The following is a 23,158-nucleotide window of genomic DNA, read 5'->3' as shown; positions in this document are numbered from 1 at the left end:
GAGTTTAGTAGAAGGAAGTACAAAGAGTGAAATAATGTATAGAGACAGGTAACAAATCAAGCAAAAGGAGCAAGGTAGAAGTGCATTGCGGGGATATGGAAATTCGACAGAGAAAGGATGAAATTGGTGCACTCTACAGGAAGGTTAAAACCCTGTCAAGGAGTAAGAAGGAAAAAAAGGTTGCAAACAATCAAAGCTCGATCAGGTAAAATATTAAATGAACCAGAAATTACCCAAGAGAGGTGGAAGGAATATAAAAAGGAACTGTTTGGTAAAGAAATAGACCAGCAAGATTAGACAGAGAGAGAATATGACGAAAATGATGATAGCTTAGGTCCTGGTTTACTCAATGAGCAGATACAGGCCTGTAGAAAGGGCATTGAAGGATTTGACAAAAAAAAAGACATTTGGGGTAAACAACATTCACGTGGAACAACTCAAAGTTTTGGAAAGTGAATAAGGAAGAGTGTTTATGGACTCATTCGTAGCATCTATAAGAGAAGCCGGAAGACTTCGTCCAATCAGTGCTCGTTTCTATTCAAAAAAAGGAAAAGGAGGCAATATGTGACAGTGATAACTCTGATTTCTTTCGCAGCTAAAGTGGTTCTCAGGATTATCAACATGTGGATGGAGAGCAGGTCAAATTATTACTTAGAAGATGATCAATTTGGGCTCACCAAAGGGAGAGGCAAGCTAGATGCCATTGCGGTAATGGGTTCACTAATAGAGAGGAACATAAAATACAATCAATGTATATGTCTGTTTCATAGATAATGAAAAGGTGTTTGATAGAATGAATTGGGTAGAATTAATGAATGGATTGCAGAACAAAGGAAGAGATTGAAGGTATAGGAGACTAATCCGCAATCTGAGATGGCATTAGTCCATATTACTTCATAATTGAGAACTCTACTTCACTCGGGTCTATAATTGGTAAAATGCAAACAATTTTTGTAATTAGAAAATCATTTATGCATGTGTCTAATTAGATGATATGTTGAAAAAGTATCATTTTTCAGATTGTCCATGCAGATTTAGCCGCAAGAAATATATTACTGGCTGATGACAACATTGTAAAAATTTCTGATTTTGGATTGGCACGCAACCTCTACAAGAATATAGATTACAAGAAGAAAGGACAAGTATGCATGATCTCACATTTCCTCATAAATAATTTTCCAACAATCTCTGAAATACAAAGAAATTTTAATTTGTAAACAGAAGTTATTGGAAAGGGTGAGATTGGGAGGAATAATATCTCAACATAATAAAGATACTAAAATACAAATACTCCGCAATCTGAACTATTTCAACCACTACTTGAAAAACTAGAAAACTTATGGGCTATTACACTTTCTAAAGTGTTACAAGTAACATCATTTAAAATCTACTCTTTCAGGATCCATTGCCAGTGAAATGGATGGCAATTGAATCAATTGAAGACAGAATATTCTCAACTAAATCAGATGTGTGGTCTTTTGGGGTTGTGCTCTGGGAACTGTTCACCCTTGGCAGAACTCCCTATCCAGGTATGCTGTATGGCAAATATGGAATAAGCTGTTCTATTATTTGAGCTACACATGGAAGTGTACATAACCATATGCTCAAAACTATGCAATTCAAGGGCACTATATAAATATTGACAATCAGATAGTGGAGTTTAATCAAAGCTGATGTCAATTTTTTTTTTTTTTTTAAGGTAATCTACCGGTTAAGGTAGGTTTTTGGATGGACACAACTACCAAACAAATATTTTATTACTCCTAACAAAACACAAAATCCATCATCCTACTCTATATCAGGTCCCTCTTCATCTCTGAGTACTTTCTTCCTCCCTTCATCCCGTCCAACATCCCTATCCTGTTCCTTCCCTTTCCTCTTTTGCCCAACATTCTACCCTCTATCACAGTCTTCAACATCCCACTGCCGGTCAATACCCCCTTCATCCACTTTTCCTGCCTCCACAGGATTTCTCCCAACAAACCCCTCTCTTCTCCCACCATACCAAGTACTTCCTCATTTGTTTTCTTCTCTGTCCATTTCACCTTCTCCATTCTTGTCCACACCCACATTTCAAAAGCCTCCGATCTACGTCTATCCTCCTGCTTCAATGACCACGTTTCCGCACCGTACATAGCTACGCTCCATATCAAAGTTTTTACGAGTCTTTTCTTAACATCCTTACTCAAAGTCCCCGTCATCAACTCCCTCCTCCTTGTGAAAGCCTCTTTGCCTAGCGCAATTCTTCTCCTTACGTCCCTACTACTTTGACCGTGTTGGTCCAAAACACTACCGAGATACGTAAACTGCTCTACCTGCTCTAGTTTTTGCCCTCCTATTTTAATGTTAAGCTTGGCCTTTTTCTTTCTAGAAAATCGCATAACCTTTGTTTTCTTAATATTGATTCTCATCCCATACCTGTCGCACTGAATTTCCAATTCATTCAGCAATGCTTGCAGCCCCTTGGCTGACTGACAAACTAAGGCTTGGTCATCAGCAAACCTAACTGATTTTACGAATTCCCCGCCCACTTTCATTCCTACCTCGAGTTCTTCCCATGCCTCTTTAATCATTTCCTCTGCATACAGGTTGAACAGCAACGGTGATAAAGGGCAACCCTGCCTCACACCCCTTCCTAACACTGCCCATCCTGACTCCCCGTTTCCCACCCGCACCTGAGCAGTTTGAGACATGTACAGGTTGCGGATTAGCCTCCTTTCCCTCCAATCTATTCCTATTTTCTGCAATATACTCATTAGTTTTTCCCAATTCACTCTATCAAACGCTTTTTCGAAATCTACGAAACAGGCAAATACCTCCTGGTTGTGTTCTATATTCCTCTCGATTAATAATCTCATTACTGCAATGGCATCACGCGTACCTCTCCCCTTCCTAAACCCAAACTGATCATCCCCTAAGTAATCATTTGCCCTACTCTCTATCCTTTTGTTTATGATCCTGATAACAACCTTAGCTGCGTGGGATATCAAACTAATTGTCCTATAGTCCTCACATGACGTGGCCTTTACCTTTTTCGGAATAGGAACTAAAACTGATCTCACAAAGTCTTCCGGCCAGATTCCCTCATCATAAATACTACGGATCAGCCCATATAGCCTCTTCCTCCCACATTTTCCTAAGCATTTTAAAAGTTCCACGGGAATGTTATCTACCCCCACGGCCTTATTTAGTTTCATCTCTCTTAATGCCCTTTCTATCTCATGGTCTAGTATGCCTGGACCTAAGCTGTCCTCCTCTACGTCATTTTCTTTTTCAATGTCTAACTTTGTTGGTCTGAGTTCTTTACCATACAGTTCTTCTATATACTCCTTCCATCTCTCTTGGATCTTTCCTGCGTCAACTATTACCTTACCCGCCTTATCTCTAACTGTTAGCATAGCTCTTCCTTTCTTACTTCCCGATAACGATTTAACTTTGCTGTACAGCGCACCGATTTCACCCTTCCTCTGCAGACTTTCCATATCCTCGCACTGCGTCTTCCACCATGCTTCTTTTGCTTTATTTGTTGCCCGCCTCAATTTATTGTTCAATTCTTTGTACTTCATTTTGCCTAATTCTGTATTTACATTCTTCCATTTTCTCCGCTCATCCATCTTTGTAATCATCTCATCCGTGATCCATGGTTTCCTAGTCCCTTTAGCGTTAACGGTTCCAATAGTGTCTTTTGCGGCTGTAGACAACCCCTTCTTGATCATTTCCCATTTTTTTTCAATAGTACTAAGCCCTTTACCATCCTCCATGATTTTCTCTACCGCCTGTTTGTATTCCTTCCTTTTCAACCCATTTAACGCTTCTACATTCCATTTTCTAACTCGCCGCCCCTGCCTTATCTTTTTGAAATGTACGCTACATTTCATAACAACTAAATTGTGGTCTGAGTCCGCATCCGCTCCCGGGAAGCTGTGGGAATTTATCACACTATTCCTAAACCTGTGTCTAACCAGGATATAATCTAGCTGATATCTTCCTGAGTCACCTGGCATTTTCCATGTATACCTGCGTCTTTTGTGGTGTCTAAACCAAGTGTTGGTGATGACTAACCCCTGTCTTCTGCAGAACTCAACTGCTTTCTCCCCGCGGTCATTCCTCGTGCCTAAACCGTAGTCCCCCACCTCATCACCATCTCTTCCTTCGCCTACCGTCGCATTCCAATCCCCCATCACTATCAAATGTTTCCCTGCAGGAACACACGCGATCATGTCCTCTAACTGATCGTATATCCTATCGACCTCTTCTTCCTTATGGTTGCTCGGTGGCATGTATACCTGAATAATAACTAAGTTCGTCGGTTCTGCTTTTATCTCCACTAGTAGTATTCTATCCGTTACCTGCTCTATGTTGACTACGCTTCTCCCTACCTCTTCATTTAATACAATGGCAACCCCTCGTTGGCTCTCGTCCCCGCCGCTGTATATTATTCTATAATTATCACTCCAGTAATCCCCGCTATCTTTCCATCTTACCTCGCATAAACCTAAAATATCTATATTTCCCCTTTCCATCTCTCGCTTAACGTTCTCCAATTTCCCTGTCCTCATCATTGTCCTAACATTCCACGTTCCTATTCTAACTAATTTGGTCTTCTTCTCCCGAGTCTTCTGTCCTGCTGCTGCTGGTTTTCCCTTGCAAGGGTTTCGTGGGATGACGACCGCGGAAGCCTTGCCTCCCCCGCTGCCGGGCACGACACACGGCCGATTGGGCCGAGCCCCGTGGTTGCCAGGACTCAAAATATATCTATTGTCCATCATATTTTTCTAGGGAATGATAATTGAGGTGGTTTCCCGTTGATGTCAATTATAAAAAGAAAATGTTTGTAAAATATTTAATTGCAGAACATTAGAGTACTATGTGTAAATGGTAGTGTGCATGTTCATTTAGAAAATGAAGGGAATACAGCTGTATCCATTGGATGAATTGGTCATTAACTAACAACTGACCAAAATGAGTGACGCAAATGAAATAAAACCTTGTCATTTTTCACTTAATCCATTAAGTCTATTTAATAGAGAAATGCATAAAATAGATGTCAACTGCAGATAAACTTGATAAACTATATCTACATCACGAAATAAGCATAATACCATTTATATGATGTCTGCTGAAACTCTTAGTGAATGAGTATTGAAAATCCTTTGAAATTTGCTTTCTCATAACTTACTTGACTCAATAAAATAATAAAAGCTCTTCAGATGTAAATATTTACAAGCCATGACTTTCAGGTTCAAGCTACATTTTGTTGTGCATACTCAAAGGAAAATTAATCTAATTGTTTTGAAATTCCTAATCCAAATGCATATCTTCACATTGGGCAATTTTGCATAGCTAAACTGAATAAGTTCTCAAATAATAATTGGATTCATTATTTCCATTTGGCAAGCCTGTTAGATACGTGTAGAGACAATATTCTCATAGGCTTATACTATCTATGAAAATATTGACTCAAAACCAAAGTTTGCTTGTGATACAAAAATTTTTACAATCATACCAAATGGACCATAAATACCAAAAGTATAATCCATCCACCTAGGACACACTTAAGCTGGAGTGACATATCTTCTTGGTGTTTATCAATAAATGATAACCTTACAAAAATCACATCTCTCAATCTTGAGCTGTTCAGACACTAAATTAGTGTCTCTTGGATATACAAAGGGGAATATGCTATGCACTTGAAATAAGTTTAAATCATGAGCCAACCCTCCCTTGACTGGGTCGATATTAAAAGAAATTCATGGTTCAAAAAAATATTTTCTGACAGGTTTTGAGGTGAATGAGACATTTTTAAAGAGGCTGATACAAGGATATAGGATGGAAAAGCCAGAATACAGTACACATGATATGTGAGTATCAAGTGTAATGCCTATTATTATATGGTGGATTACTTAAAATGGTAAAAAAAACAATATATGTGTTCTTAGAACAAATAATACTGAAATTTGTTGGAAGGATATCATTGCAAAAATCACTATGCATATTCATTCACAGGAATCCACTTTTTAACTTTGGAAAATATTGTAACTTTAGCACAGTCACAAACTGATTGGCCCACAGGCAAAATATTCACAGACCATGAACTCAGTTCAACTTTTTGTAGTGTAGACTTGGGTTGGTAATATATTAAAAAGGTTAACAACACAATATAATTATTTTGCTTCATTAGAAACTGCATATTTCATCATTACATTTGCAAGCTTTTTGGTTACAGTTTGTTTTGAGAGTTGAATCTAATTTTTAGCAATACATGCAGGTTAAATATCAATTACATATAAGTATAATTAATGAAATCAAAACAAATGCCATCATTTCACAATTCTTTGAGCTAGCATGGAACACACCACTGTGTCAAGGGAGAAAATAGTTCGAAAAATAATTCAAACATTTTCCTTATGCAATTAAATTGAACTTTAATTCAAAGTAATTATGAATAACATTTAATACTTGGTAAATGAACGCTATGTTATTTCAGGTACCGTGTAATGATGGGGTGTTGGAAAGACAAACCATTTGACCGTCCAAATTTCACTGATCTGGTACATAGGATTGGTGAGACATTAGACAGTGAGACAAAGCAGGTAAAAGCATCTTTTTACAGTCTGGATGTCACATTGAAATATTTTTCTTATGATTTGAACTGCTAGAGAATGGATGCTCAATATTATATTAGATTTTAACAAAAAGAAACAGCAACTCATTTTGCTAGTATTCTGCAAATGCTTAAATTGTGTGCCAATATTTTGGCAGTGATTGCATTACCGATACTTAGTGACATAATGATGCATACCATCACCTCAGTAAAATCAGAAAGTGCTGGGCCAGATATGCACTTTACCAGTGCACTCGTATAGTGTACTCAGATCTCACCTTGCCCATGGATTTTGCATCATAAGAGTATGTCAGCTTTTTTTCAACCCCTCTAACAATATGAAATAGTTCAGTCATCACCAAACATAATTTCTTATTTGTTATTGTATTTCACAACTATTTTTAAATTCCATTTTAATAATCATATTCTATATCAAATCAGCGGGTGGGTTAATCATATTGTTTTGCAATGAATGTATAAGTATAGGCATTAACATTACTGTTATGATGGAAAATGAAAATGCCTTCACAAGTATACACATTACAGACGAAGAAACTTAATCCAATATGAATCTTGTCACAATTGTAAGCATTGTAGTTGGGTCATAGGGTCTTTAATCAGAAAATGTTCTGTGAAAGGAAATCACATTATAGGTAGATATAGCACAAATTCACAAAAAAAAGTTTGTGCCCCAAATTTCTTGCCTTAGAAGAAAGCAAAATGTAATGAAAGGTATTATAATGGAAATGTAACTTTTGAGCGCAACAGGCAGTCTTCATTCCCTCGCATAAATTGTTTCCAATTAAATACTGGTTATTTTTCTCCCAACATGAATATAGCATTACATGGAGCTAAATGTACCATACGTCAATGAGAATGCTCTCCTGGGGAATTGTGGCAACAACTACATCTCCATGATGCAAAAGGATAGCTCCGACTACATCTCACCTGGAAGTTCTGAGAAAACATACGTGAATCTTTGCCCAGCAGAACGTTTGGCAATGGAAAATATTAAAACCATTCCTGAAGAAAACTGTGAAGAAGATAATATGCAAGAGGATGGACACTATTTGCCAATGACAAAATCTTTTTCAGAAAGTAGAACTTAGAAAAAAGTTTTAAAATAGGGTGTTGCCTACTTGAGACATTTCAGCAAGTGCTTAAGTCACGAATTTTACATTGTATAATGGGGCAAGGTCTCATTATTTTGCCCAGACACCTGCATATCTACATTTATATACAGATTGAGTGTTCGCATGTGTATATATATATATTCATAATATGATTCATGTGTGAGTGGAATGAGCAGTTGAAGAAGTACCTAAGCATGTCATTTGGATTGTGATACATGTGTGAATAGATGTTTCTTTACCAACCAAGCTGTTTATTATTTAACAATCATGGTCAATTTTGTAAATATGTGCACCCTTTTTATGTACCTAAGATTAAAAGATATATTGGTTTAAATCAAATGTGGTTGATAAAAGGAAATAAGGCAAACAAGAAAGGTGTAAAATGTTTTTAGAATTCATAGTATTTTTTAAATGGCCAGGTCATAATTATGAGACATGCTTTATTCAATGTTTATATGCCACATAGCTATCTAGAAAAATGTTGATATGGCTTTTTGTCAATATTTATATTTGAATAAATAATTCATAAATCACTTGATATTTTGATGATGGACTAATATTTGTAAATGAACTTTCTTTCAAGAAAAAGATATGAACCATACAGTGGTAATAGTTTTAACAATTGTCTTTATATTATAGCGTATATCTGAATGGGATTTTAGTATAAATTAGGGTTATGGCCATATTGGAATAAGTTGAATGGGCAGGTAGTCAATGACCATTAATTGTGAAATGCGGAGATTGAGAAGTGCAAGGCATAAGTTGGGGTTGAAAAGGATAATGGAAACTCATGGAGCTCAGTCATTCACTGGAGGTGCCCATGGACAATTGCAAGATGTTTACTAATATGTGAAGAGTAGAAGATAATGGGTGGACACCAGGGTAGGAATGAGGTGTAAATGAAGGTAAGGATAGACAAGATAGGTTGCGAGGGATTCAGAAAATAAGGAGAGGGAAAAGGAGAGGGGAGGTCATAATGCAGCTTTGAGGTTGTAACATTATCTCAAAATCACACTTTGCCTAATGAAGGTGGCTTTACCATCCAAAGAGTACGGCAATTAACTCTTTTTCAATTTTTTCTTATCATTAAACCTCTTTTGCCCCCCCAAAACCCACCTATCCTCACTGACCAACCTTTCTATCCTCACTGACCTTTACACCACATTCCTACCTCAGTGACCATACATTTTCTCACACCTCTCAAATATAAGTGCTAGGCAAATCGAATTGGTCCTGCAGGTATTCATTGCTAACAGATTATCCAGTAGTCAATGGAGAGTTAACATTCCCCTTATTGATTCTTACTTTTCCCTCACCCTTTCCCAGTCCACAATCAAAATGACTATCAATAACCTACTTACTCAAATCATACGGTGAATATTTACAGGGTGCTATTGCATATTTAATTATTACATGCCTAGCCACAGTCATGGTCCACTTTTACCACCATCAAAAAGTCAAACAGCATCCTGTTCTAAGTATCTAGTTTAAAGATCATTGAAATCATTAGCCATAATATTTTAGGTACTTTTTAAACAGGCAAACAATGGAATAGTTATTTAAGTCAAAGACAAATGACATTATTCACCCAACTTGTGATGTGTTTTAGTCATCAACGGTAAAATGCTGCAATTTCATATTTCAACACTGGTTAGAATTGCTACCAAAATTTTCACTCAAAACGAGGAAAGTAAATGGAAAATTGCCAATAGGATCTGTCCATGGCACATTACCGTTTTAATGCATAATAATGAGCAATTTTTCAGAAAAAAGTGCATTCGGCAAATGATATAAGGCTGCTATTGCATGCCACTGACCTCATTGATTGGCAAGATATTATTTTAAACCTTGAAACACGGGCAAATGTAAGTCAAATTTTTTTAAACACTGGAAATGTCTGTTGTAACTCTAACAACTACCTACTGTAAAATTATCCTTATAATGACATAATTTGTAAACAATGTTAACATTCTGGGATCCAAAGTAGACCAGTGTCATTCTCAAGATGCATATACCTCACCTAAACTAAATGAAGTGGCATGTCAACTAAAATTATTAAGTGCTAATATTGATGTGCTGAAATTTACATATAACGTAAGTTATATTTCTTGATTCTCTAATGGCATAATTCTCAGGAGTGGTTCAAGCCAAAGTTATTATGCAACTATTCAAACAAAAAAACCAAGCTAAAATGCAGAATTTACCGGCATGAGAGCTTCAAGTAATTGCCTTTTTCTACAAAGTTCACTAATTACCAATCTTAAATCTCATGGCAATATTTACAGTATTTATTTATTTAATTTTATGTCAAAAAAAAAATTTCATCTTCCCTTAAGTACGTTTATGCAAAAGAAATTGAAGCAAGCTGTATCATGAAGACCTATACCTGGAGCCAAATTCTTTATGTTTCAAATGATGAATTCACATACTACTGTGCCTTAAATATTTCCATTTTTTGCTGTTTGATTGATAAGGTCATGAATCATTCATGATGAGATGTAATGAAACGGTAATACATTCTGATTTAATAATAAAACAACATGTAGTGTGGTTCGAAGGAATTAAGGGTTGTTCCACCAAACTTGGTAATTTGGAAAAATGTTCTGTAGACACGTCATTGTTAAGCAGCTGGATTCCTTTACCATACACTCAAAATGAATGTCTAGACACATGACCAACAGAACCTTCAAGAGAAAGGAATACACCACCACTAGGAACACAGTTATTAGCAATTAAATTGCCTTCAGCAAATTGTATCAGAAAACCAAATGAATAATTCTTTTCGATTTCATTACATTTGTAGCATGGGAGAGTCCTATGATAATTACTCATCAATGAATGAATCTTCTACGTCTGGGTAAGTACTTCATTCATGAAGCACAATGTGAACCCTAAAAGGTGAGATAAACTAAATTGATACGTTTCGGAGCATGCATGGCTTGCGGAAGAATCGTTACAACCGTGGAAAATAGAAAAAAATACGGTAGTATTTATATTGGACGTGAATTCCGATCACTGGCAAAAGATCCTGTTGACATTGTTAATGGCAAAGAAATGTAACCTCTCCCAGACCGTCTACCGACATTTAAAATGGCTATATGCAAGATCAGCATTACATCCCTTGTTATATGTTCATAGTAATATTCACAAGTAAATGCAATTGTCATCACATCTCACATATGCTGCTAAAGCTGAGCACAATATAAATACTAGTTCTAGCTTTCCTAGGAGTGTTCGCGATTAGCAACTCAAATATCAAACCGATAAACAGTCTATGACGAGGTTATTACAATTTCACTTAAAATATCATTTTTTTAATATTTAATTCGCAATTTCAATATAATTAACTTGCTTCTTCTTCATGTTTTGTGGTAAAAGGTAAGAACAAATACTATGTATGCCATAATACCCACTTAAGTAGAAAACCAAAGTTGAGGAGACGTTTTCGAAGGCGACGGACACAATTATTACAGCATTAACTCGGCTTCATAGGCCCATACTTTGACATTACTTGCATATCAAAATACACAATCATAATTGCCACATTTGCAATGGACCCTGTTACCTCTTCATAAGGACTTAAATGATCAAAAGGATGAACGGAAAGTAAGATGTCTTCGTACCCCGACGCTAAAAACTTTGAACGATTTAAGGTGTAGATTAAAATTACCTTACCTTAAAAAAATCACATTTTATACTTAAACCTCAAGTTGAAAACCTTTCTGTAGCGTACGCCTACAGCACCCTCGCGATAATATTTATCCTCGGTCGATTTCAAGAATGCAATAAACCTAATAAACGGGATAAAAAGCGAAGTTACTACTAATGTACGCAATTTCTGTGATTTGGGGTCATATATTGAACTGTTCATACATTTTCTTGCAATATCCAATATTATTTTAAATATTTTGAATACCTCTTTGATATCGCTTCACGAGATGGCGACACAATCGGCCAATCGCGCGCGTTCAAAGTCAAACATTATTGCTCTTTCAGTGAATATTGTAATGCATCAAAATAAGTAATCCAATCGCGTCTTTCCCTTCATTGTGGAAACATTTGACAAACCTCCACCAAGGCGAATCAAATTGTTATTTTCGAGCTTAACAGCAATTAATTCATTTGCAAAGAATGTGTACGCAACAACTTCCTCGTCAAAAGCAAAATGCATCGGGTTCTAAAAGTGTAAGTTTGTTGCTAAAATATTATTGAGAAAACATTAATTTTCGACAAACTTTTTTAATTATAAAACGATAACTATGTTAACAGTGGCAAGAAATGTTTCCAAATCCTCAATTATCCGAGCAAACTTCTGCAACTTTTCTGAAGAAATTGGTAGCAATAGCTATTTCGAATATAACATATCTTCGGAATATATTCCCAGAAGGGGCTTTTGCTGACAGATCTTTGGAAGGCTTGAATCTAAAGGTACTTCGTGATGATGGTTGTTTTCCCGCTGTTTCGCAATTAATACGCTGGATCAAAGGCTCCTTTGAAGCATTGGACCATAAATTTGTGAGTACATGACGATATTTTGTTCAAGCTCAAAAGGATATCAAATAAAGTGGACGAGTTCACTATCAGATTAATGAAAAAAGCTTATTATAGTTATTATTTCTTTATGTTGAATCGTGATCCATTGCAGCCCTAGGAAGGTAAATTTGATCTTGTTGAGCAAAATAATTAATTATCTTGTTGATTCCACTGATCTTCTTGGATTTATAACATGTAATATTCCCAAACATGCTATGCGGCTAATTTTCCTCAAAACATGCATACTTAAGTAGATTTGATTTCTACTACACAAATTGTATAAAAAAACTCTGATTAAACAAGTTCTTTAATATTGTCTATAATATTCTTTATTGAGTGTTTGGCCAACATTTTCTGGAATAGATCTCATCAAGAATGGAGCAAAATCATATACATAATGCTTATTTACATAATAGTCGAGTACAGGTTATTGGAGGAGATAATAACAGAGCACGATTTATAACAACAAAGTTCCTTAATTTCTGAACAGGTAAAAGTAGTATTTGAGTTGGTAAATTCTAAACACAGCTGTATATTCTGACCGATGGATCAATAAAACTGGTTTGCTATTTATATACTCTATGATTTCCCTATTATAATTTTAATAGTTAATTACTTTGGTAACTATGGAATGTGTAATTTTTTTCTATTATTTTATTTTTTCTTTGGTGTTGTTATCATCACACTCTTTGTGAAGCCCTCTGATATTTTTCCACTGTCATATCTACATTTGATTATTCCAAAGAGGACATCCTTCACTTTGACCTTGAATGACTTGATTAATTACATATGCATAAAAATAGAATTATTTTGAGCAATAAATAAAATATTTTGGTATCATCTGTCTGATCCATCATACATTCTTATATCTTGGTTTCCTTTGCATAGTTGCATATAATTTTTTTATGAAAGCTTATTGAACTGTGGCCAGTTGTTCGCTAAATTTGTGTTCCGAGCTCTCTACAAGCTATGTTTGTAATATTAATTTTCTTAGTGAAAATATTTATCAGGTATATTGTTTTTCTGGCAATTTGTTAATGATGTGCATTATATTTACTTTGTATTTAAAATGTTACACTTTGTGGACAAGACTTGTGGTTGGATGATAGGGAACCAAGTTGATATGGGTTCCCATTCAGCACAAGCCAATCTATTTTAGTTATCAGGTATCTTCATCCTTATCCTAGAAACATGGCTCAGATAACTGGTATTGTGAAGCTATTTAGAAGAAAATATTCATGGAGCTCACATTCCTTTCACAGTAAGAATTCTGGCAATAAGGTTTCATAGGAAAGAAATCAAAGAACAGCAAACACATAATAATAGCCTTAAACTTTTTGGAACCTTTGTAACCAAACTAAAATTTGACAGATGTATATTGAAGAAGTATTTAAGTGTAATTCATTGAACTATGTGTAATAAGTTTTCATGAGCTGCACATGTGTCACTGGTTTTCCCCACATTACTTGTCTCGGAGAGAAAAGTTTCACCAACATTCCAGCCAACGTCTTCTGGTCAAAGGTAGATTGCTGCTTTGTGTGTATCTCCAAAGATTTTGTGTTCTGAATTAGGAATTTTGTATAATACTGAAAATGTATAAAGCACAATTTTTTCATACAATCTCATGAGTTTATCATTATTTGCTTTGTCATGTGTTTTTTATCTGATAAGGTTTGTAATGTGCATAATTGTAATTTTTCCTAGGCACATTACTGACTTAATTACTTACAATATACCTCATTTTGTTCTTTCCTTGATTTGATGTTGGTCTGTCTTCCGATTATCGACTGTTATTGTAACCATGTTCGATCTGGTGGGCCCATTGGTAAATTAATAAAATGAATGTATTTTTTATTTTATCATCAGTGTAACTCTAAATTTTTAATATTTTAATTCCAAATATTTTAAGCTTTGAGAATTGTCTTTATGGTCCAACGGAATGTCTTCAAATACTACTGACAAGAACTTTTTACATTTACCTTTTTAATGTAGTTGCGTCAACTTATAGTTGGCATCTACAATGATCCAGTGAACCCAAATAATGTGTTGGAAACCTATTCCTTTCATTTTTCTTATACAAATAAGACACTCTCAGGATGCTCTTATTATCAAAACAATGGAAAAAATAAGAGGTGAGAGACTACTAAAAATTAGAAATCAAGGCATATGTTGATTTCAAGTGTTTTGTTGAAACATTTCATGAATTTTTATCTTTTGTATTTCAGGGAAATAACAACAGAGAAGTTTGTTTCAGCGGAAGAAACATTTAGACAGACAATAAGTCTTTTTCGTCATTGCATTATGTGTACTCATTCTTTAAAACCACTTCCTCAGGATTCGCTGATTAATATGAGGCTTCTTTATTATGATGATGGTAAATGTACTCTTTATGAAATATTATAGTGCTAGTTTTTGCCCATATTAAGCTCTTCAGAAGTCAAAGTAGGTATATATTTATATTTTTGAAAGAAAAAAATGGCAGTTGATTAGGAAAACTTATTTGATGAGAATATCTAAAACAGTTGCATTAAAACACTTAAATGAAAGTGTTCTTGATAATTAGGTAATTTGTTTCAGTGACTCCAGAAAACTATGAACCTCCTGGATTCAAGCCTTCACCTGTGTCTTCTTACACCTTCGTAAATAGTCCAATACTTTTAAATTTGGGTGAGACCAAAACACCGTGGCATGGCATGAAACTGCTGTTAGCCACTGATGCATCTGATTTTGAGGTTGCAGGAGAGGCTCCCCCACCTACAGAAAAAGCTAATCCATCAACTTCAGTAAGCTTATCATCTAGTTTAGCTTTACCCAAAAGAAATTTGGTATTATTCTAATATACAATCCATGATTTATAATATGCTATAACAGTACTGTTCACAGCAACAAATAAAGTAGAGATCGAGTAAATATATTGCTTAAAATATCCAAATCTTTAGCGGGTAAGAGGGGGTTCATGGAAATTCCAGAGAAAAATTTTAATACTAATAATCTAGGTGCAAAAGCAATTGTCAATAGCATTGGAATAATAACTTGCTTTCTAGGAAATAGGAACTTCCTCTGAAAAAATATTGAGGAGGAAGAAGAAATATTTGTCATTAAAAAAGAGAGATGAAGGGAATGATAAGGTTAAAAAAGTTTAGATGCCAATTGCTTATCAGTCCTTCAAGGAGAAAAATAAAATAGGTACTTCAAAGCATATACATGAGAGGAAGTAAATGAATCTTTACCAAGTGAAACATTGTAACAGTCTTCATCTCAGTTATTATCGAACAGTTCCACCATATCACCCCTGAATCTGTGATTTATATCATGAGTGGGAGGTTTAATGTAGATGCCAATTGCTATCAGTCCTTCAAGGAGAAAAATAATGTAGGTACTTCCAATCAAAGACATGAGTGGAAATGATGGTAGAATTGGAAATTTGCTTTTCCTTTAGGATGAGATTATACCAGCAATTTGATACTCAATTCTCTGTACCATGAGCTTCCTGATACCTTTTTTTTTTGATAAATGATCATTTGATACCTCACTGAAATTTGCTCCCTTGTTGGTGGGAATTAGTATACCAGTGTGTATATTTAACATCTTTCATCAAATCAATAATAATAAATATAGTCAAATATTTAAATGGTTTCCCAATTTGTTAAAATATATACCCTTAAAAAGTTGTAAACCTAATTCTCAGCCACAGACTACCTAACTTTTAAATGTAAGCAACACTAAATACATTTAGATTATTAGCAGGAACTGTGACATTTCTTTGAGGGCCCTGATGATACCTCCAGCTTTCTAGGTCTTCCCAGTTTATTAAGACTCCTCTACTAAATTCTTGTTAACACTTCACTTCAGGAATTTTCCTTCAGGCTTTGAAAGCATTCAAAGTCATTCCGTTTTCAAGAAAAGGAATCATACACGATTTTATTCCCTGCCTATCAGTTTACAGAGTTATGGTATTATCATCATATTAACATGATCTCCATTTCCCTTTTGTTCATACAAAACAAATAGCAACTGGTCTCAAATTCATTAATCTACTCATGCATGGACATGCTGTCTATGAACTTTAAGCTCCTATGAATGACCTGGTTTTCAAGCAAAGGTTAAAGTCTATTTTTGATTAAAATGTTGAATGCTTGAGTACCTCCCTTTAAATTTTTTTTCCTGTATTTTACATGTTATATAATTTAAATCCTCAGTACCTGTATGCTACTTGATGCACAAATTATATTTATTATTTTTGAGAGCCTTTATCTATTTTCTCCTGCAATAATAGATCTTTGGGCAAATGAATATTTATATTACCATTTTAGAGCCATTAATTTCATATTATGATTACTCATGTTTTAGATAAGCTCTGCTATTCTTTTTGTTCAATTAGGAATCCAGTTTTTATGTTCACAAATCAACTTATGAATATACGGTTGCCGGCTAAATACACAAATAAACACTTGGTTTAGTATTTGTTGTTGGGATGTATCACAAAAAACTTTCATCTCTCACCAATTTTTTTTGCCTTGAATACCACAAATTATTTTGCCAATACAGAAAATATTTCTATTGGCTTGCTACTTTGGCTCCTGCCAGTAGGATTTCATTTCAGCAAAGATTCATGTACCAACTGCTAATGCAGGAAAAATTGCTTTCAGACATGAGGTTAGAGTTCATTGACCACATTCGATGATTCATTTCAATTTGCTTGATGACACTGTTATTGTCGATAAATTTTTGGAGTGAGGGCTGTGAAGTACAAACCTGGGAAAATAGAAATGATCAAATTTATTGTCAGACCTACTTTCGGAATTTGAGCGCCTTAAGTTTGAAGGACTGATCAGATACGGAGTCAAAGTTTTGTTTTCCAAGCAGTGAACAGTGCTTATGACACTGGAAGTGGTACTTAAAGGGCTAATCTCTCGTGTGATTGAAAATCTTGGTCATCACCATGAACTTGGAGTACATTTGAATCAACTGAGAGTGTTACACCACATTGACAGTTGTCTCATTCTCTTGCTATTTTCTGATCCCATATCCAATCCATGTTTTTTATGGAAGTGCTTCCTGAGGTTGGATGTCATATGTGACTTACCACCTTGGAGAAGTGAATTTGTACACATTAAGCAATTGGTTTAGCATAATTTTGTCATAAAATGAGCATATGAACAGATGAAAATTTGTCTAAGACCGCAAATGTATGATATGCTCAGTGTAAAAGTTGCAAGATGCCAAACAGCACCTATATCTCATTCATGTCATGCAAATGAAAATGGAGCATGAAGCTCTTGACCACATGTGCATATGTATGAGATGCTTACAAGTTCATTTCACGCTATTTCAAATTCAGCTGAATGGTGAGCTATATTCCATGTTACTTGTCCTCATTCCTAAGCTAAGTTGGATAAAATCAGTGATGAGATTCGAAATAATATTATGTAAATGCTAATTTTATTTATTACATTCATGTCGTAAATTATTGGTATGGCCTTGACTTATCAAATATAGCAGCTCAAGGCATGTCTGTTTATGGACATATTTTCTCAATAAATCTTAAAATAGGCATTGAATTAAAAGTATTAAGATATGTTGTTGATGCTAGATACTTATGATACCATTTAGTATCAAGTGGTTTCAAATTCATCCCTAGTTTTGTTTAGCAAGATGTGAATCAAAACAGTAGTATTGAAATATTATCTGAGAATTGAAAAATAAATGCATTATTTCCTTGATTTAATGTATACACAGACAGTGCTGCGAATATGCTCTATATACTTAATGTAATTGACCAAATGAATTTTCTATACAATCATTTCCTGCACATAATTGCCTAACATTTTGGTTGCCTGTAAGGTACTATAAAGAGAGATTTCAGTGACATGTAATTTTGTATTACTATGTAATATTTTTGTTCTAGATTAAGTTATTCTAATTTAAAATGTAGGTAGTTTTATCAATGGGTATTTTGTAAATAATTGATACTTATTAGTAATTTATTTTTCATACCACTTTTCGTCATTAGGATTCTCAGCCTGCACAGACGTGCACCCCACGCCAGTCCAATAAATTGACTTCTTCAGTCACACCAACGCCACAACGCCAGGCATCTACAAGTAAAAATTCATCTGGGGGTCAGAATGCAGTGGTTCCAAACATAAGCCCAGCCCAACCTGGTACAATGAACAATTGTGGTAGTTTTAGTTTACTTATTGTTGTTTCTCTCTATTGTAACTGGGTTTTCTGTGAAGTTCATAAGTTTTTTCTTCATTACTTTTTTTGATAAGTTTTGACTATTAGGCACTTGGTGTTGAAAATTGACAAACTTTTATCAGTTCCTTTATTTTACTCTAACTACTAATATAATTATTTTCTTTATGTATAATTCCTTGAAGGATGCTTTAAATATTTATCTTCATCAGCATTAATGTCTCTAATTTTATTTAGCAGTGGAGGCCAGTCAGGGATGGAATTCATAAATTTTCAAAATGTCAAGAAACATGACACCTATTATTTTAAACTCACCCACACCCCACTATCAATATAAGTTTACAATAAATAGGAAAATACATATTTACATTCATACCATTGATTTTTCCTGTAATATTAACACTGAATGAGGTAGGTAATGATTATAATAAGGTGAATTGTGCAATGCAGGTGAAAGTGAATCTTTTTAAGTATTATTAAGAAGTAGATATGGTTATAATGTATTATAACCAATTGCTAAGTCTTAAATAAACGCTGATGAACTGAAGCATGGAGATGAGGATGAAATTTGGGACAAGGGCACAGAGTCCCATTACAGCCTGAGGAAAATGACTGAATCCAATGACATTCATGAATGAAATCCACCTGGGAGGCAAAGGAGTGGATAACAGACAGAAATTTCGGCTGTATTGAATGAGTTCAGCTTATTTATGCATTTACTGAACCCAGAAATAGCATGATAGATACATGCTAGGCATAGAGTTATTCACCTGACTAAATTAAATTTTCAAAATTCATTAAATAATGTTAAACCTCCTCAAAGAATCCATAAGGTTGGTTTTACATTGGATATACATTTGAGATGATCTCTGATTCAGTATCTGCAGTGTCCACCACGGGATCCAGCTGGGCTGAAGCGGATGACCCAGAGGTGGAAGAAGTGAAAATGAGATGTCCATGTGGATCGACAGTGGACTCAGGGTTACTTGTGGTCTGTGTCAAATGCAGACTATGGCAACATGCCGTGAGTGTGTTTTGCATACATCTCAATGCTTAGGTTTAGCGATTGGTTCCCATGATTAAGGGAACTCTTAAAACTTTAATTGATCCTCAGAGAATGTGGCTTTAGGTGGTTGATGAATGCTAGACTCATGGCTGATCAAATTTTCCTGATCCAAATTAAGAATTTTGGCAAAGGAATGGTTGGGGTCTACACTCTCGGTGTCTTTCACTTGATTGAAAACTTGAACTAAAATTCATTTTTCAAATATTCTTTTGGCTATATAACATAATAAAACTATTCCATGGCCTTTGGTTTCAAATACTTGGTCAGCCATCCACAAGACAGCTTACATATTTCAATATATTTATTTCCAATACCAATACTAAGTTTGCATGTATGTAATCAGTATGCTCTAAGTTTGTTCTAATTTTGCACATCTTTGAATCCATCAGGTACTTGCAAGAAAAATTTTTATTAGCTGACAGAATTACCATTTTTGGTCATACTTGTGATTCTCAGAAAAATATGCATGTCCATAGTATTTTTAAGTTCAATGTGCAAAGCACAATGCTAACATATCAAGTTTTACACATTTAATTATTTGGCATTAATCTTCACATAAGAATAAATCAATAATGTAAACTATTTCCTAAATTTCTAATTCATTTGACCAAAGGAGACACCTTCCTCAAAATTACACCAGTTTTTATTGCTTTACTAAAATATTTTTTTTATGATCTAAATATTAAATCATTGAATAATCTAGTCAGTTTCTATGTGAATAATTGCAGATAATATCGTACTTGGTGCTACAGATAACATAATATAACTTTTTCAATATCATCAACATTTGAGACATCATGTAAATGCCCTCACGATGATGCAGTGACTATTTTTCTTTTGCATTTAGAACTGCTTCAAGATTTTGACCAAGCACAACCTTCCACAGCGTCACATTTGTGAGCTTTGTGACTCTCCCAGCAGCCCATGCACAGATGCTTCCCTTCCATCTATTATGCCCAATGAGAGAAAGGTTAGTCTTTTCTGTAAAAGCTTCTCTACTCACCTAAAGAACTTCGTATTAGATTTCAATGAAATTCGATAAAAATGCTATGCATGCATTTCAGGAAATCTGCTTTTATCGGAGGGCCTTAGGACTGTGTAATGAGAGCTATCGTATTGGAGAAGGTGACTTGGTTGCCACTGGCATCAATGCGAATACAGCTAGCAGTATAATGTCCCGACTGGACAAGGATGGAGTTTTCAAGTTGACAACTAAGAGATCAAAAGGGTAATCATTCTAACAGTGACTAAGACAGGAAAAGCAGTAAACATATGAATGAATATGGTAGCAGTTTTAATATATTTTGTCATGATGCTTTGTATTGCATAATTACCAATTCTTTTAATGAATCAGATTTGATTACTCAAGTTTAATTATTCGAATATACTATCTCATCTTTTCCTCTGTGCATGCCACTGCATTCCATGTTAAAAGACCCATGAAAAAGCACTCATCTCTCATTTACAGGAAGTTTCGTCTTATTAACAAGCCCAACTTGAAAAGGAAGGTATTGCCTAACTACTTCTTTAAGGATGTAATGGTAGATGGAATTATAACTGAAGAGGAAATAGAAGAAAATTATGCAACATCCCTGGGCCAAAGTGAAATGACAACACAGGTAAGTGCAATGAAATATATGCTGTAGTGATATTGATAAGCACGGAATATATGCATCATATTTTTCCACTGAAATAAACAAAATGCTTGGTAATACCCTGGAAATTAAGGGGCAGAAGAAGTATAATGCTGATAAGAATTAATGAGAGTGATGTTTGTTAAGCTTAGAGCAATATTTGCTTGTGTAGACAGTTATGCATTATTTTGCAATTGCGGTTTATTTCTTGGTGGGACAAAAATAGTGAACTAAGATATATTTCCCTTCCCAGAATCTTCTTTGGCCAGGCGTGAGTGGCCCAACCAGGTGCATGTAGCCCTTTCAATGTTTGTGCTATCTTTATAAGTTTTTTTTAGATACTCAAGTAGTAATTGATTCTGACTGTAATCTTTTATTTAATTTTTATAGTCTTAGTATGGCTTTCTATGGAAAACGTGGAAAATGGTAGGGAATTGACAAAATTGTTCTCAGTATTTTAGATCAATATAAGGGAGGAATAATAGGCGGGAAAGTAATATATAAGGGAGGAAAGCAAAAGCTACTGCACTAAAAAAGAGATGGCTATCAAAATTAGCATTACATGGAGAGATAAATTTTGATCAAATGATAAATAAAAATGAAAAGCACCACCATTACCGATTATGCCATGCATGTATGCCTGACTAAATAGGAACCTGAGAACGGAAATATCTGTTTAGTTTATTGTTTTTATCACTGCAAGAAACAGACTGCAGTCGTGCAATAATGGGCATATCTTGATACCATGCAAACATTGACCTTCATACTTATTTTTAATTATTACCTTCTTTGGATTTATTCATGAGTTCCTGAAGAAATAAATATGATTCTTGACCTCTTCCTAATTGACTAAATGGAGTGGATATACTTAATAATTTCTTGATTCTTGGCCTCTTCCTGATTTACCTAGTGGAGTGGGAAAATATCTTTCTATTACTATTCACAGGAATTGACAGAAGACATTGAAATACAGACAGAAAACCTTTCTATTTCCAATTCAAAAAATGGGGTAATAAATGATACTGAGCCTCCTAATGATAAAGGGAAGAAAAGACCCCTTCAATCATTGACAAAAGTAAGTTCAACTATTAGGTACAATAATAAATTTCAGAAAGTGCTTAACCTATTCCATTAAGTGTTGATATTGTTTCTTATTCTTTTGAAGGATCCAGAGAATACTGCTGATGAGCAAAATGGACAGAACCCAACAGTGAAAAAGAAATTCAAGGCTTCAGTGTCAGACAAATATTGGTCTTAAAATTCTCATCACTCACTTCATTTAATGTTTTAAATCAAATGGTTTGTTCAGAGGAGTGAAATAAGTAAACTTACGGATATAATTTGTTTTTGTGTTACTCTATTGCATTATTTTAGAGGTTGAGAACTCTCCTTATGTTTCTTATATGCAAGGATATATGCATATTGTTGTTGACCCTTGATGTCTTGTTTTTTATTATCTTACATATGAGTTATTATCTGTTAGCCTTCAATGGCTTATTGTGATGTTCATGTACTTGTTTGTTTGTGTTTATTAAATTAAAGGACAAAATTAACCCCACTTATGCAAAAGAGTTATTGAAATAATCTTGAAGATTTTAGTTTCCTGACTATTTAGTCTTAGAACAATTACAATGGGACAAGAAATTACAGAGTTGTTTGAGTTTGGACAAAGAAAAATTACTCTTAACATTTTATTATTGCAAAATTACACCACTTCACTTGCTTATAGCAGATAAATTAATATAATAATACATTAATTACGCATAAATTAGTTTATTATAATACAAAGTGCAATTCGTATTGATGACTGAATATAAAGTCCAAGGCATTAGTATTTTAATTTTTTCACAATCCGGGGAATAATTTAATGTAATTATAAGGCTCTCTATTTAAAACGTTAATGGCATAGGATAAGCCAATTTCCAAAAGGATCATATCAACTATTGATGCAGGTGATACCGCTTTTAAATTCGCGGCGAGAATAGACATT

General features: G+C 34.6%; 2 protein-coding genes across 2 annotated transcripts in view; both read left to right on the top strand.

Annotated features, from left to right (window-relative positions):
* Positions 1-8,180, top strand: part of LOC139697956 (vascular endothelial growth factor receptor 1-like) — a 39,554-nt gene extending 31,374 nt beyond the window's left edge. The window contains exons 21-25 of the mRNA XM_071596813.1: positions 1,020-1,142; positions 1,400-1,529; positions 5,780-5,861; positions 6,488-6,593; positions 7,444-8,180. Coding sequence (XP_071452914.1) covers positions 1,020-1,142; positions 1,400-1,529; positions 5,780-5,861; positions 6,488-6,593; positions 7,444-7,713 — 711 coding nt within the window. The 3' untranslated portion in view covers positions 7,714-8,180. The remainder of the gene's footprint in view (positions 1-1,019; positions 1,143-1,399; positions 1,530-5,779; positions 5,862-6,487; positions 6,594-7,443) is intronic.
* Positions 8,181-14,619: 6,439 nt separating this feature from the next.
* Positions 14,620-22,426, top strand: LOC139697955 (uncharacterized). Its single transcript, XM_071596812.1, has 9 exons — positions 14,620-14,644; positions 14,848-15,053; positions 18,284-18,452; positions 19,347-19,492; positions 20,382-20,504; positions 20,599-20,762; positions 21,003-21,153; positions 22,115-22,243; positions 22,334-22,426. The coding sequence occupies exons 1-9, from the start codon at positions 14,620-14,622 to the stop codon at positions 22,424-22,426; spliced, it is 1,206 nt and encodes a 401-aa protein (XP_071452913.1).
* The last annotated feature ends 732 nt before the right edge of the window (positions 22,427-23,158 follow it).

Source organism: Hetaerina americana, unplaced genomic scaffold, assembly GCF_022747635.1.
Source record: "Hetaerina americana unplaced genomic scaffold, ioHetAmer1.1.p SCAF_8, whole genome shotgun sequence".
In the NCBI taxonomy this organism is placed as follows: Eukaryota; Metazoa; Arthropoda; class Insecta; order Odonata; family Calopterygidae; genus Hetaerina; species Hetaerina americana.
Note: the sequence above shows the minus strand (reverse complement) of the source record. Positions and strands in the feature narration are given on the sequence as shown.

Bases quoted from the DNA above. Each gene is read 5' to 3' on its own strand.
- LOC139697955 (XM_071596812.1), top strand. From the start codon at position 14,620: ATGAGGCTTCTTTATTATGATGATG. The intron at 20,505-20,598 runs GTTAGTCTTTTC...CATGCATTTCAG, and splicing joins TTATGCCCAATGAGAGAAAG to GAAATCTGCTTTTATCGGAG. The intron at 22,244-22,333 runs GTAAGTTCAACT...ATTCTTTTGAAG, and splicing joins CCCTTCAATCATTGACAAAA to GATCCAGAGAATACTGCTGA.